General features: G+C 42.3%; 1 protein-coding gene across 1 annotated transcript in view; it reads left to right on the forward strand.

Annotated features, from left to right (window-relative positions):
* The first annotated feature begins 205 nt into the window (after positions 1–205).
* raraa (retinoic acid receptor, alpha a) overlaps positions 206–12421 on the forward strand; it is a 76787-nt gene continuing 64571 nt past the window's right edge. Inside the window, exon 1 of the mRNA XM_072456911.1 lies at positions 206–498. Within this exon, the coding sequence (XP_072313012.1) occupies positions 345–498 (154 nt within the window). The 5' untranslated portion in view covers positions 206–344. The remainder of the gene's footprint in view (positions 499–12421) is intronic.

A 12421-nucleotide genomic window follows, 5' to 3' on the forward strand; every position in this document is an offset into this window, starting at 1 on the left:
CCTTCATCTTGCGAGATAAGGCATGGCCGTGCTCCCTTTCCCTGACGCCGCTCTCAAATAAGACCCTTTCAAACACAGGAGAAAGAGGGATAAAACACTGGTCACCCCCCTCTTTTATTACATGTGTCTTTTTTATCTTTGTTTCCTTAGTAACTCAACCCTTGACGCACACATTCAGTAAATCATCACATTTTTTTGTAACATTTGACGAAGACAACAGTGTTTCCAAGCTTGGAGTGTGCAGTGGAATAACTTCTTTCATCTATGGAGGATTAAAGTTGCGTTTACCACTTACATATTTTTGTGGTCAGATTTAGTTGACTCTAAGGGGGACTCGAACTACAATGGCTGGGAAGGGCAACCCATTACCAGGCCCCCATTTAAATGGCTTCCCAATGCCCACCTACTCATACTTTTTCCCTCACATGCTGGGAAGCCTGTCTCCTCCAGCTCTGCCAGGATTATCTATTAGTGGATACAGCACACCATCACCAGCAAGTAAGTAAAATCGCATTGTGTTTTGTTGTGTGTTTCTGTATCTGTGCAACTGTGTGCTTTTGTTTTGGAAGTAGATTGCCTCCAGCAGTGTCCTTAATTCACAAGCCCACCCACACACAGGCACGCACTAACTTTTGATACGATAAATCGCAGAAAAAATGAGGCCGGACTGTCGAGAAAATCTAAATTGTTTATTTAGAAAGACAAATTTGGCACATTGGGCCTAAAATAGCTGACGCCAAATTGTGACCAACCTTCATGCTAGGACTTTATAAACATTGCATCACAACTGTAAAACTTGACTTTAAAAGTTGTTTATTCAAGTCAAATAAAGGAGAAAAACTTTTTATTTAACTTTTTACACAAGCTGTGCATGCTCATTTTCTATTGCTACAGTCTTGAAATCTCAAATCTTTGAGATTTAACTGATTGGAAGACTAAGAGGTATTATCAAGGTGAAATGTTTTTCTAAGGCTTTTCTCATGGTGACGTAGTCATTTTTCTTGGGGTTTGATTGGCTAAAGATCCCCATGGCCTTTCTACCAGGCTCATGGGAGATTCAAACCACGACGTACGTTGAAATGAGACGCAGGCTGCAAAGTGTCCTTATTATTATATTGTTTTTAGGCTAAAATTTAGTTGAATACATATTTGACATAATTGGCTGATTAACAGGATTGACACCCTTAATGGACCAGCCGCCACTGATGTATTCTAAGGGTTTTTGATTTCCATATATAGTATCAAAGAACATCCAGTTGCAATTGTGACTAAGCCATTTATTGCAAACCACTATATTTTATAAGTTAAGAGAGAGTGAATGATCTTGTGACGTGGGTTGGCATTGGTTCGATGCAGCTCCACTATTTGATATGGTGACCTCACTCCTCTGTGGTTCAGTCAGGCCACCTTATTGACTTTCTATCTCTTGAAGCTTGTATTGGCTGTCAGCGCTCGAGGAAAATGAAGGACAGGCTCTTCTCTGCCTGTAGTCCCTCCCTCCCCCATTTAATCCCAGAATCCTCCACTCCTCGCTGCCTCAGACGTCTCTTCTACCAGTTCCTTTGCCCTTCATGCCGACTCACACATGCCCCGCGCACATTACTGTCGCCTGTTTTCACACACTCTCACCCCAGCTTACTTCAGTAAGGAGTAGTGAGAAAAAAGTGTCAAGATCATTTCCGTGTGATGTTTTGAATGAGGAACTTTACTGAAGGATGCATTGAAGGCTGGAGGGGCTTTACGGGGAGCATAATCTGCATTTACTTTACATTTACTACTTTATATTTTAATATAAATTGGCACAGTGAGCTAAGACACACATACATACCTTTTATAAACACAGACATTTTAAAGACTTTATAAATAAGGTGAATATGTCTAACAAAACCACCCGCAACGCCCTGTCCACCACGCGATCCGTCCATATTTATTACTTTTACCACAACTTTACAAGACCATTCGATATTCAATAGGAGCAGAAGAAGGAGCTAGCTGGGTGCTGTCGTGCACTGTCGCTCGCCGTACTGAGGGATTGACAATGCAATAACTGTCCACAAAGTATTATTAAAATGAACGCCTGAACTTTAGATCTCATCAGAGAACACACTTTCACAATTGTTTGGAAAAGTCGCAGGCGCCAGTGTTTGTTTATCAATGGCGTAAGTGCTGTGCTTACACTCCGTCTAACTGAATAATTGTGCTTGGATCCTGTTTTAAACATGCTGCAGGTTGGAACTCACTATTGCGTTACAGGGATAAAGCCGCTTCTCATTTGTAACCAGATGCTTTTACGGCACAAATGACATTTCCCATCGCTCCCTCTGCCTTCTCTTTCTTAAAATTGTCTCATATCCTCTGGCTCATCTTCCAAACCACAACAGACCAATTATTTGGACTAAGCAGAGCAGAAAGGTTAATATAGGCCTGCTACATGCACACTATTTTTCTCTCTTTGCATTTGCCTCCCGGGTTAAGTCTTCAGATTGCATTATCTGAAAGTCATCTGGTGCAGTGGGGTATTGATATTACATTTATCGCCCACGGCTTTAATAGTTAACAGAATATTATGGCCAGAGATGGATTACATGTCCATAAACAACTGCACTGGCCAATAAAAAGTGCTTTTGTGATATTCAATGCCGTCAATTGCGGCTATAACACCTCTATTGATCCCATCATTATCATTTGAGCCTTCCGCTGTCATTGGTTTGACGCCGTTCTATTACCATATGAGGGATTGTAATGTACGGCGCAGGCCCGATACCTGCTGCCACCACGGACTAATTGGCCTTTCCCCACAGAGCGCTCTTGTTTTGTCAGTAATTGCTTCACACAGGAGCTATTGACTTATTAGGGAGCAACATGGCATTTATGAATGTACTTTGAGGCTCGGAGGGAAACATAAAAGAGGATTTTCAGTGCTCAGGGCCTCGGCCGTTTAGCAGGCGCGAGGTGGAAGGCACTGACAGTGGGTAAATAGGGATATGGTAATGCTGGGCAGACAGGTGGTTCCTCTCTGCCCCGGTGGTCCGCTCCAATCAAGCAGAGGCCATGTCAGTGCGCCGCATGGGTGGTACACACTGCTTTGAAAGACTGGCACGGTACGGTAAAGGAGACTGTAGGGTGTTCAAATAACGGTCTTGTTGTAAAGACTCACTGAGATGGCACTGTCAGACTTTATGACAGTGTGGTTAGTTGGTGGAGTGTTGTCAAAACCAGTAATGGTTCTAAAAGCTCTTAAATGATGCAGTATTCAAAATGGTCTGGTGAAAGTGCACTAGACTAGACTAGACTAGACTATATACACTACACTACACTATATACACTACACTACACTATATACACTACACTACACTATATACACTACACTACACTACACTACACTAGACTAGACTAGACTAGACTAGACTAGACTAGACTAGACTAGACTACACTATATACACTATACACACTACACTACACTATACACACTACACTACACTATATTATATACTATACTACACTACACTACACTATACACACTACACTATACTATACTATACACACTACACTATACTACACTACACTATACACACTACACTATACTACACTACACTATACACACTACACTATACTATACTATACACACTACACTATACTACACTACACTATACACACTACACTATACTACACTACACTATACTACACTACACTATACACACTACACTACACTACACTACACTACACTATACACACTACACTACACTATACACACTACACTACACTACACTACACTACACTACACTACACTACACTACACTACACTACACTACACTACACTACACTACACTACACCACACCACACTACACTATACACACTACACTACACTATACACACCACACTACACTACACTATACACACTACACTACACTACACTACACTACACTACACTACACTACACTATACACACTACACTACACTATACACACTACACTACACTATACACACTACACTACACTACACTACACTACACTACACTACACTACACTACACTACACTACACTACACTACACTACACTACACTACACTACACTACACTACACTATACACACTACACTATACACACTAAACTACACTACACTACACTACACTACACTACACTACACTACACTACACTATACACACTACACTATACACACTACACTATACACACTACACTATACACACTAAACTACACTACACTACACTACACTACACTATACACACTACACTACACTATACACACTACACTACACTACACTACACTACACTACACTACACTACACTACACTACACTACACTACACTACACTACACTACACTACACCACACTACACTATACACACTACACTACACTATACACACCACACTACACTACACTATACACACTACACTACACTACACTATACACACTACACTACACTACACTATACACACTACACTACACTATACACACTACACTACACTACACTACACTACACTACACTACACTACACTACACTACACTACACTATACACACTACACTATACACACTACACTATACACACTACACTACACTACACTACACTATACACACTACACTATACACACTACACTATACACACTACACTATACTACACTACACTATACACACTACACTATACACACTACACTACACTACACACTACACTACACTACACTACACTACACTACACTGCACTACACTATACACACTACACTGCACTACACTATACACACTACACTACACTACACTATACACACTACACTATACACACTACACTATACACACTACACTATACACACTACACTACACCACACTACACTATACACACTACACTATACACACTACACTATACACACTACACTACACCACACTACACTATACACACTACACTATACACACTACACTATACACACTACACTATACACACTACACTATACACACTACACTATACACACTACACTATACACACTACACTATACACACTACACTACACCACACTACACTATACACACTACACTATACACACTACACTATACACACTACACTATACACACTACACTATACACACTACACTATACACACTACACTATACTACACTCATTCTTATGTTTTATGTGCCATGCATTGTGGACTATGTATTGTGGACTATTTTTCCAGTGTTTGTTTGGACAAAGGTTTGCTTCCTTGGACAAAAGAAAAACGTCCTTGTTCAGATATGTTCTAACTCTGACAGTCACAAGCACTTCTCGAGTACACTCCCGTGTGGCAGCAAACTCATATCTTTTAACTGAGGACACAAACAACTGTGTTATTGACACATTTCTTTTCTTATCAGGTAGCTGCCATTTCAGAGCAGAACCGCTACCTCTGGGGAAGCGCTTGTCATTATTGGAAAGTCATTTGAGCGGTGCCAATACTGCGATGGAGAGGATTCGGGCTTATTAAACATGGCGTGTAAAACACATCTTGCATCGCGCTCATTGACTCCAGTTTAATGACCTTGTTAATTAACTTCTGAGCACTGGGAGGATGAAAAATGGGCACACGCATCGTCCTATTCTTAAAATTTCAAAAGAGGTAATTGTCCTGGGTTAATATAGTGCATTACAGGTGCTTGGCCAGATTTATCCCTGTGTTAAATCAAAGTTGCAAATGAATGACTGTTGGAAAGGCTAAATGAAGTTGGTAATGGCCTCTATTTAAATGAGGAATTAAAATGACAGGTTGACGATAATCTTTTATTGAAACGCATGACAAGGTGCAGATGAAAACAGCATTTTACATCAAATCTAATTGTGTGGACTTGAGGTAGTGTTGTTGGTCATGTTTAGTTATTAGATTTTCTACTTAAGTTCCTCTTCTGCGCTCACAAATCTGTTTATTTTTCCATCAGATTTTCTTTTACTCTGTTAATCTCTTTCTTTCTCATCTTCCTCTCCAGCCTCCATCACCCCTCCTCCCCCCTCCTCCCTCTCTCTTCTAGACTCCTTTATTCTCTCTGTACCTCTGGACTTGACAGAGCTATCATTACACTGCCACCTATTTAGTCGCAGCCTGTTATTTTCCATTTGCTTTGAGTGGACCCGGGGCCAAATCCCTGCCCAGAATATTTGATCCCAGCCACAGGATTTATCCCCAAACAGCTTGGCAAGTGTGGTCCACTCCCCTCTAAAGCCCTCTTTCCCCTTTCCTGTCTTCCTCTTTCTCTTCTTTTGGCCGCTTATGCTAATGCAGGTCCTCCTTTCTGAAAGAGCTGTCTTCCCATAATCCGATGGATGGCTCCATTTTCCAAGCCCAGCGCACACATGGAAAGGCATCACACTCTATTAGAAATACAAGGACACGCGCTATCTCTCATAAACACTCAGCTAACGGCGCACTGTCACAGCAGCAGGGCTAGTACATGGAGAGCACAGAGCGCTTAGCTCCACTCGCTCGTGGACAGTTGGAAACCAGCAGGCGTTCGCCGGCAGCCATGCACTGGGGTAAACATGGGCTACATCAGAACCTCCTTCTGATGTGCCAGCGCTTGTTTCGTTATTTGTGCTCACTTCAGAGGCCCGAGAGGAAGTCAAGACAAGGGCACAGAGATAGCAACTGTCTTCCTCTTTCCTCCACTTTTCTTCAATTCATCCTCCCTATGACCTCGTCTCCTTCTTCTATCTCTCCTTCCACACCCATTCGCTCATCTCTGTCTTATGCCCTTTTTGCAATACCCATTTCATCTAGTCATAACTCACTCTGCTGCATACATTCAAATGTCAATGAGTCTCTCTGAGGCATCAGTCCTCTATTGTCCTTTGATAAGCGCTCCAAGTGACAGCATCTGTAAAATATAGGGCAGTTACCTAATGCAGCGAGCGGAGAGGAAAGGGACATTTGTGCACAGCTCTAAGTGATTGAATTATCAAGCAGAGCTTTGCTTGTTGTCCAAGTGAGGAAAGCCCTTTTCTCGGCGGCTAATGCCCTTTTTCAGCCCAGCACAATGGCTAACTGTGTTGTGCAAAGGGGCTAAGAACGGTGTGTTGGACCACAGCTTATGGGGCCACCAGTCCACACTTGGCACCTCTCTAAGGGGCCCCTGGCCACACTTAACCTCAGGCCTGTCTGCTAGCATTAGCACACAGTGTCTTCATAGAGCTGGATAATGCACCACTGACAGCATTAGCACATTACACAGCTTCTATACAAACCTTCTACTTGGCATTCTACACTTTGTGCTTTCTCTCTCTCTCTCAGAAGTCTTCTGGTGGGACTTTGTTTCAGTTACATACACCAGCTAACCCAACACTAACATTACATATTTGAAAAGCTCATTTGAAGTATGCTGCTTATGAAGGGGGTGGAACCAAATATACCTTTGAATTATTTTAAAGTATGTGTACACTGGATGTGTGGATCTAGAAAGCACACAACACACCAATCTATTACTCAGGCAGAAGCATGGCGGAGAGCGGCTCATAAAAGCAGCATGCACTGCTTCAGAGAGACTTGCTGGAAGCCATGGAAATGATCTTGCCTTTAGGTGCATTTCCAGCCCATTGAGTGTGGCAGAAAGCAGTATTTGGACTTGTAATTAATACTAGAAAAAGAGGAAAAGACAGGCCGACATGTGTGCTCCAGACAGCATTAAAATCACTAATCAGTGCATGTGATATTAGACTGTGTGAGGCTCTCCTGCATAAATAAATCCCAAGTGAAGAGTGTATCCTGTGTGAATGTGTCGAGGTACAGAGCACAGATGTGATGTAAATGCTACAAACTCAAGGTTTACAGGAGTGTATAGTTTAAATGGAGCTTTTGTTTCTTTTGCAGTCCGTTCTGTTTGCAGATTATTGGTTTGCACATGTGCTCTGTGTACTCTGGCCACATTTAACACATTTAAGTCAGGGTTGCCTTTCAAAAAATGCCTTATGTTGCGTGCATTTCAATAATTAATCATCAGTTGTTTCCTTGCAACCTATTTCAGTGTACTCAGATACTGAAATGGTGAAAACGAGTACAAGTGGTAGTACTATACACATTCTGTTTCCTCTGTGTTGGTGGAAGTCATTTCCCTGTAATTTCCTTTTCTTTTCGAGCCTCCTCCTCGATGGTGCAGCCTCTGTTTTCTTTCAAGTTCAAACAGCTGTTGTGTCGCTCGCCTGTGATCAGAGCGCAGACACACCTGAAACTAGCGCCGGCTTCGACCTTCCCCATTGCCACACGCCCTTCTTGTATTTGTGTTTGTTTTATTGGCCTTTTTAAGCAAAGAGGATGTAACGAGACGCATGCATTTAAAGTCGCTCTCTAAACAAAGGCATTATTCTGATTTGTTCCTGCCACAAACAGATGAAGAGCTTCCCGTACTGTTGGACCGGGGGGGGGCTTCTGACACTGACTGATGGCCTTGTGTCGGGATAACATCATGTGCCAAAGTACACAACCGCACACAAGACAGACAAAACAAGTATGTGCCTCCAGACGACCTAAAATGTGGAACGCACTATTTTTAATGATCCACTTGTGGCAGACCTCACAAAGAGTGACCTTTTGCAGTGCCGTTTTTTTTTTTTTTACTACTTTGTTCCAAGAAACACTTTGATGAGTCACCTCTTTGTTTATAATGAAAAGTCAAACTCACTCATAAATAAGGAAGAAAAATTGTCTAGCATCAAAGAAAAAAACGACTATTTTTTGTTGGGAAAATTGAATTTGTGTTTTTTCAAATGGTGTTCTCACGTGATACCGCTTGACCTACTTTAGATCTACCCTCTCCAATACCCCAGCCTTAACCATAATAAACTTTGAATTGGACACATACTCTCCGTAATCACCAGACCAAAGTGGAACTAAAGACTTGAAAAGTAGCGGGGCCGATCATAAGGGGAGGTAACGCGGCCCTACACCGCTAAGGTCAAATGCATGACTCCCCTGGCCGACCTAAAGACCCATCTAATCGTTCACTCTTTGAGAGGCAGAGACAGCACCGGCGGGCGAGTTAGGAAAGAGGAGAGAAAGATCAAGAGCAAACGAGCCAATGAGGAAAGTGAAGGGGCCCTGCAGGCATCTTAAATCACAGCAGGCCCCAACATACACTTCACACAAGAATCAGGAAGACAACGCACACTTTCCACCAATGACCAGTGGCCACGGGAGAGCGCTGGCATTAGGGTGGGTCCGGCGGGACTGCTCCGTTTAAAACCCTTTCAATCCTCTTCATCGACTCGAGCAGACTGTAATGACAATGGTGTTCGGGAAAAGTGTCATTGGTCAGATCAGTAGCACAACATTTACTGGTCGCTATGCTCGTCGTTTGGTGGCAGTTCATGTTTTAAATCCATACAGACGGCAACAGATACACACATGCTGATTTGTTACTCTCTCTGGCACAAACATGGGCTTTGTTATATTGCTTAAAACAGGGATGTCCTAACTTTTTTCCCCCAGGGCCACACTTTGAAACTTATACGGAGCAGAGGGCCACAAACAACCCGAATGATAAAGTGAATAATTCTAAATTTTGCATTTGACATTGTTTTGATGCACTGCCATATGTTTAATGAGACTTGGAACATTAATATTAGGTTGGCATAATATCAAAATGCGTCAATGTTCCCAGTTTTACAGTAAAAAGTACTACTTTTGGTTGTTTGGACACTTGGCAGGAAGCTGGTGGGCCAACAAAAGATTGTCTGAAGGCCGCATTTGGCCCCCGGGCCGTAGTTTGGACATGCCTGGCTTAAAATGAAGTGAGTTTAAGTAGATGTAGGTCTCCCGAGTCATCCAGTTGCATACAACGACTCATATCTTCAAAACGGCTAACGATAACGCGAGTCGTTAGCCATTAGCTGGACCTGAAGCTTGAGACTCGAAGCTTCTAAACGAGCCCTGGCTTGTTCAGCTTCTCCATCCAGGGGTTTGTTACATCCAAAAAGTAACATTTGACTATTATATAATCAAAAATGTTCCGTGATTGATTAATATTTGCTATTTATTTGGCATAAAGGAGGACTAGTCCAAGTTAGAAATCAGTCTACTGGAAAAATCCATATTTCTCTGTGTTTACAAGCAGCAGGCCAGGAAAGTGGCACAAAGACCACAGAATCAGAGAGCGGCCTGGGGAAGGTCTGATCCAGTTTGTTGGCATAAAGGCTGCCAAGTAAAAGAGGACTTGCTACAAAAGGGTAAAAATCTACTTTAGTGCAAAATGTAGCCAAATTTGGAGGAAAAGATGAATTATTCAATGTATAAATATAAATGTATACACTGGAAACTACTTAAAAGCCATTAAGAGATGCACATACTAAGTAAAATCAAAAGTAAAAAACACTGAAAGCTATGAGTTTTAGTAGATTGTATATGTGTTTTCATCAATAGATCAATTTGTATTTATCCTTTCATAAAAGTGTGACTATCTGCTTTCATAATCCCGTGTTTATGCCGCAGAATGCAGATGAAATGTCTTTTGTTTATTGTGAACACAGAGGAGTGCTGGGCGGGAGAGGTCAGGCGCTGCCCCAGATGAGATTTCGCTGATTCAATATTTACTCATCAAACACCACTATTTCTTGTAAGCACTTGGACAAACTTTCACTCTCACCACTCCATTCTCGGTTTACTTCTGTCGTCATAGCAGCCCTGAGCTAACATATTGCTCATTTTAGTTTGGGTGTATAAAAGACATCGGAATGACTTGGCAGCGAAGAAACATCTGTGTGTCCACCCACCTGTCTCTTTAACTCTCTTTAAAGTCCTCGGGCATGTGCACTGCATAAGTTCGCTTGGACTTCCATTTAAATGTGAAAGTAGCTCAATGGTTTTTTTTTCGCGTGTGGTCAGGACCAGTGTGTGTTGGCATTCCTCCTTCTCTCTTGTATACAGTGAGGGTGAGAGTGGACATTCCTTCAGCAGAGATAGTGAGGCTCTGGAGTGCATTAGTCGTGTGCTCGCAGACAGCTCTCGACCTCTATACGGCGGCTGTTCCTCCCCTACTAAAACCTGAAAAAGAAGCTTGGTCCGGGGCAGATGTGCTGTCAAAGACGGGCGTCTCTCAGCCCCATTTGAAAAATAGTCTTCATGTCAAAAGCAGATCGCAGTAACTGGAGGTACACATGGAAACTAGTGGAGGGGCTCCAGGGGCTTTGGAGGGGAATATTTTGAAGTCTTTATCGTTGAAGGTAGTCGTCTGTCGGCACGTTTGGTGTGACGAGGGTACTGTGTGCCCAAATGCTGACGCTGTCTCCTGTGCTGCTGCTCTGGGCGTGTGTGGAACCATATTACCCAATGGTTTCAGCTGCATACCATCCCAAAATGTCTTTCAGAGAACAAACAAATAAACATTCATTCATCATTCATATTGCACTTTCATAAAAGACAGATATGTGATATGCATTTCCTCAAAGCGTGTAGTACTTCCTCATCATCTCAATGCAAAGCTATTTACTATGCCCATGTCTTGCTCAAATCATTTTCAACTTCCATTTGACGGAGCCTCAGTTGGAAAAGTCATATCCTGCTAATCTTGCTAACGGTGGTTTCAATTTAATTAAATTTGAGATGGTTTAGCTGCCTCCATGTAGAAGCAATGATCGAAAGTGCAATATAGTGAATAAAGTGTTCAGTTTCAGGGACAGAATGACTCCTCCACACACAGTACATTGTGGAGCACTGAAGCCACGCCCCCACTCAGACTTCAAAGCGCGCTGTCCCTCAAGGAACTTCAAATGCTGGGGAGACCATTAAAGACAAAAATTATTTTCTGTATAGTTGTGATTTATTTGATTGAAACATGAAACCTCGAGCCCAACAGACATTATTTTCCTTCCCAGGGCCATGCTTTACCAGGCACGGGCTAAATTGTTACCAGGTGGGAATCCTATCATGCAGACAGAAGTACACACAGTGACTGAGAAGCTAAAGCGGTCGAGCTCGTGTCCTGCTAATCCATGTGCATTTTTCAATGTCTTACTTTGCACGGTGTGTTCTTAGCTGGCTCATTGTTCACTTCCATTCTTGACCATAGACCCTGAAGTACTACAATGCCTCAGAGCCTTTCATAATGACAGATAAAAGACTTGCGGTGAGTCTGTGGTAGACAAAAGCGCTGCCTTGAAATTTAAGACTATGACAGACATGATGGACGGGCTGATGCTGAGCTCTGGAGACAGCGGCTGAATTAGAGTCTGAAGTGGAGGATGGTGCATTGCATTTTATTACGTACAACTACAATTCAGCAGTGCAAAAATACTGCAAACAAATGTACCAACTCGGAAAACTGTAGTAATACCGACTTTAGCGTGGAGCTCTTAAACCTGCCCCACAGTAATGAGCTACAATACCACATTTTAGCTTGAAGTTTAACCTTTGACCAGTAGCTGTCAAAATATGGTTGAATAATGAAAGTGTTTTGACAGTCG

This window comes from Eucyclogobius newberryi, unplaced genomic scaffold, assembly GCF_026437365.1.
Source record: "Eucyclogobius newberryi isolate DKJ021-1_F unplaced genomic scaffold, fEucNew1.0.hap1 SCAF_20, whole genome shotgun sequence".
NCBI lineage: Eukaryota > Metazoa > Chordata > Actinopteri > Gobiiformes > Gobiidae > Eucyclogobius > Eucyclogobius newberryi.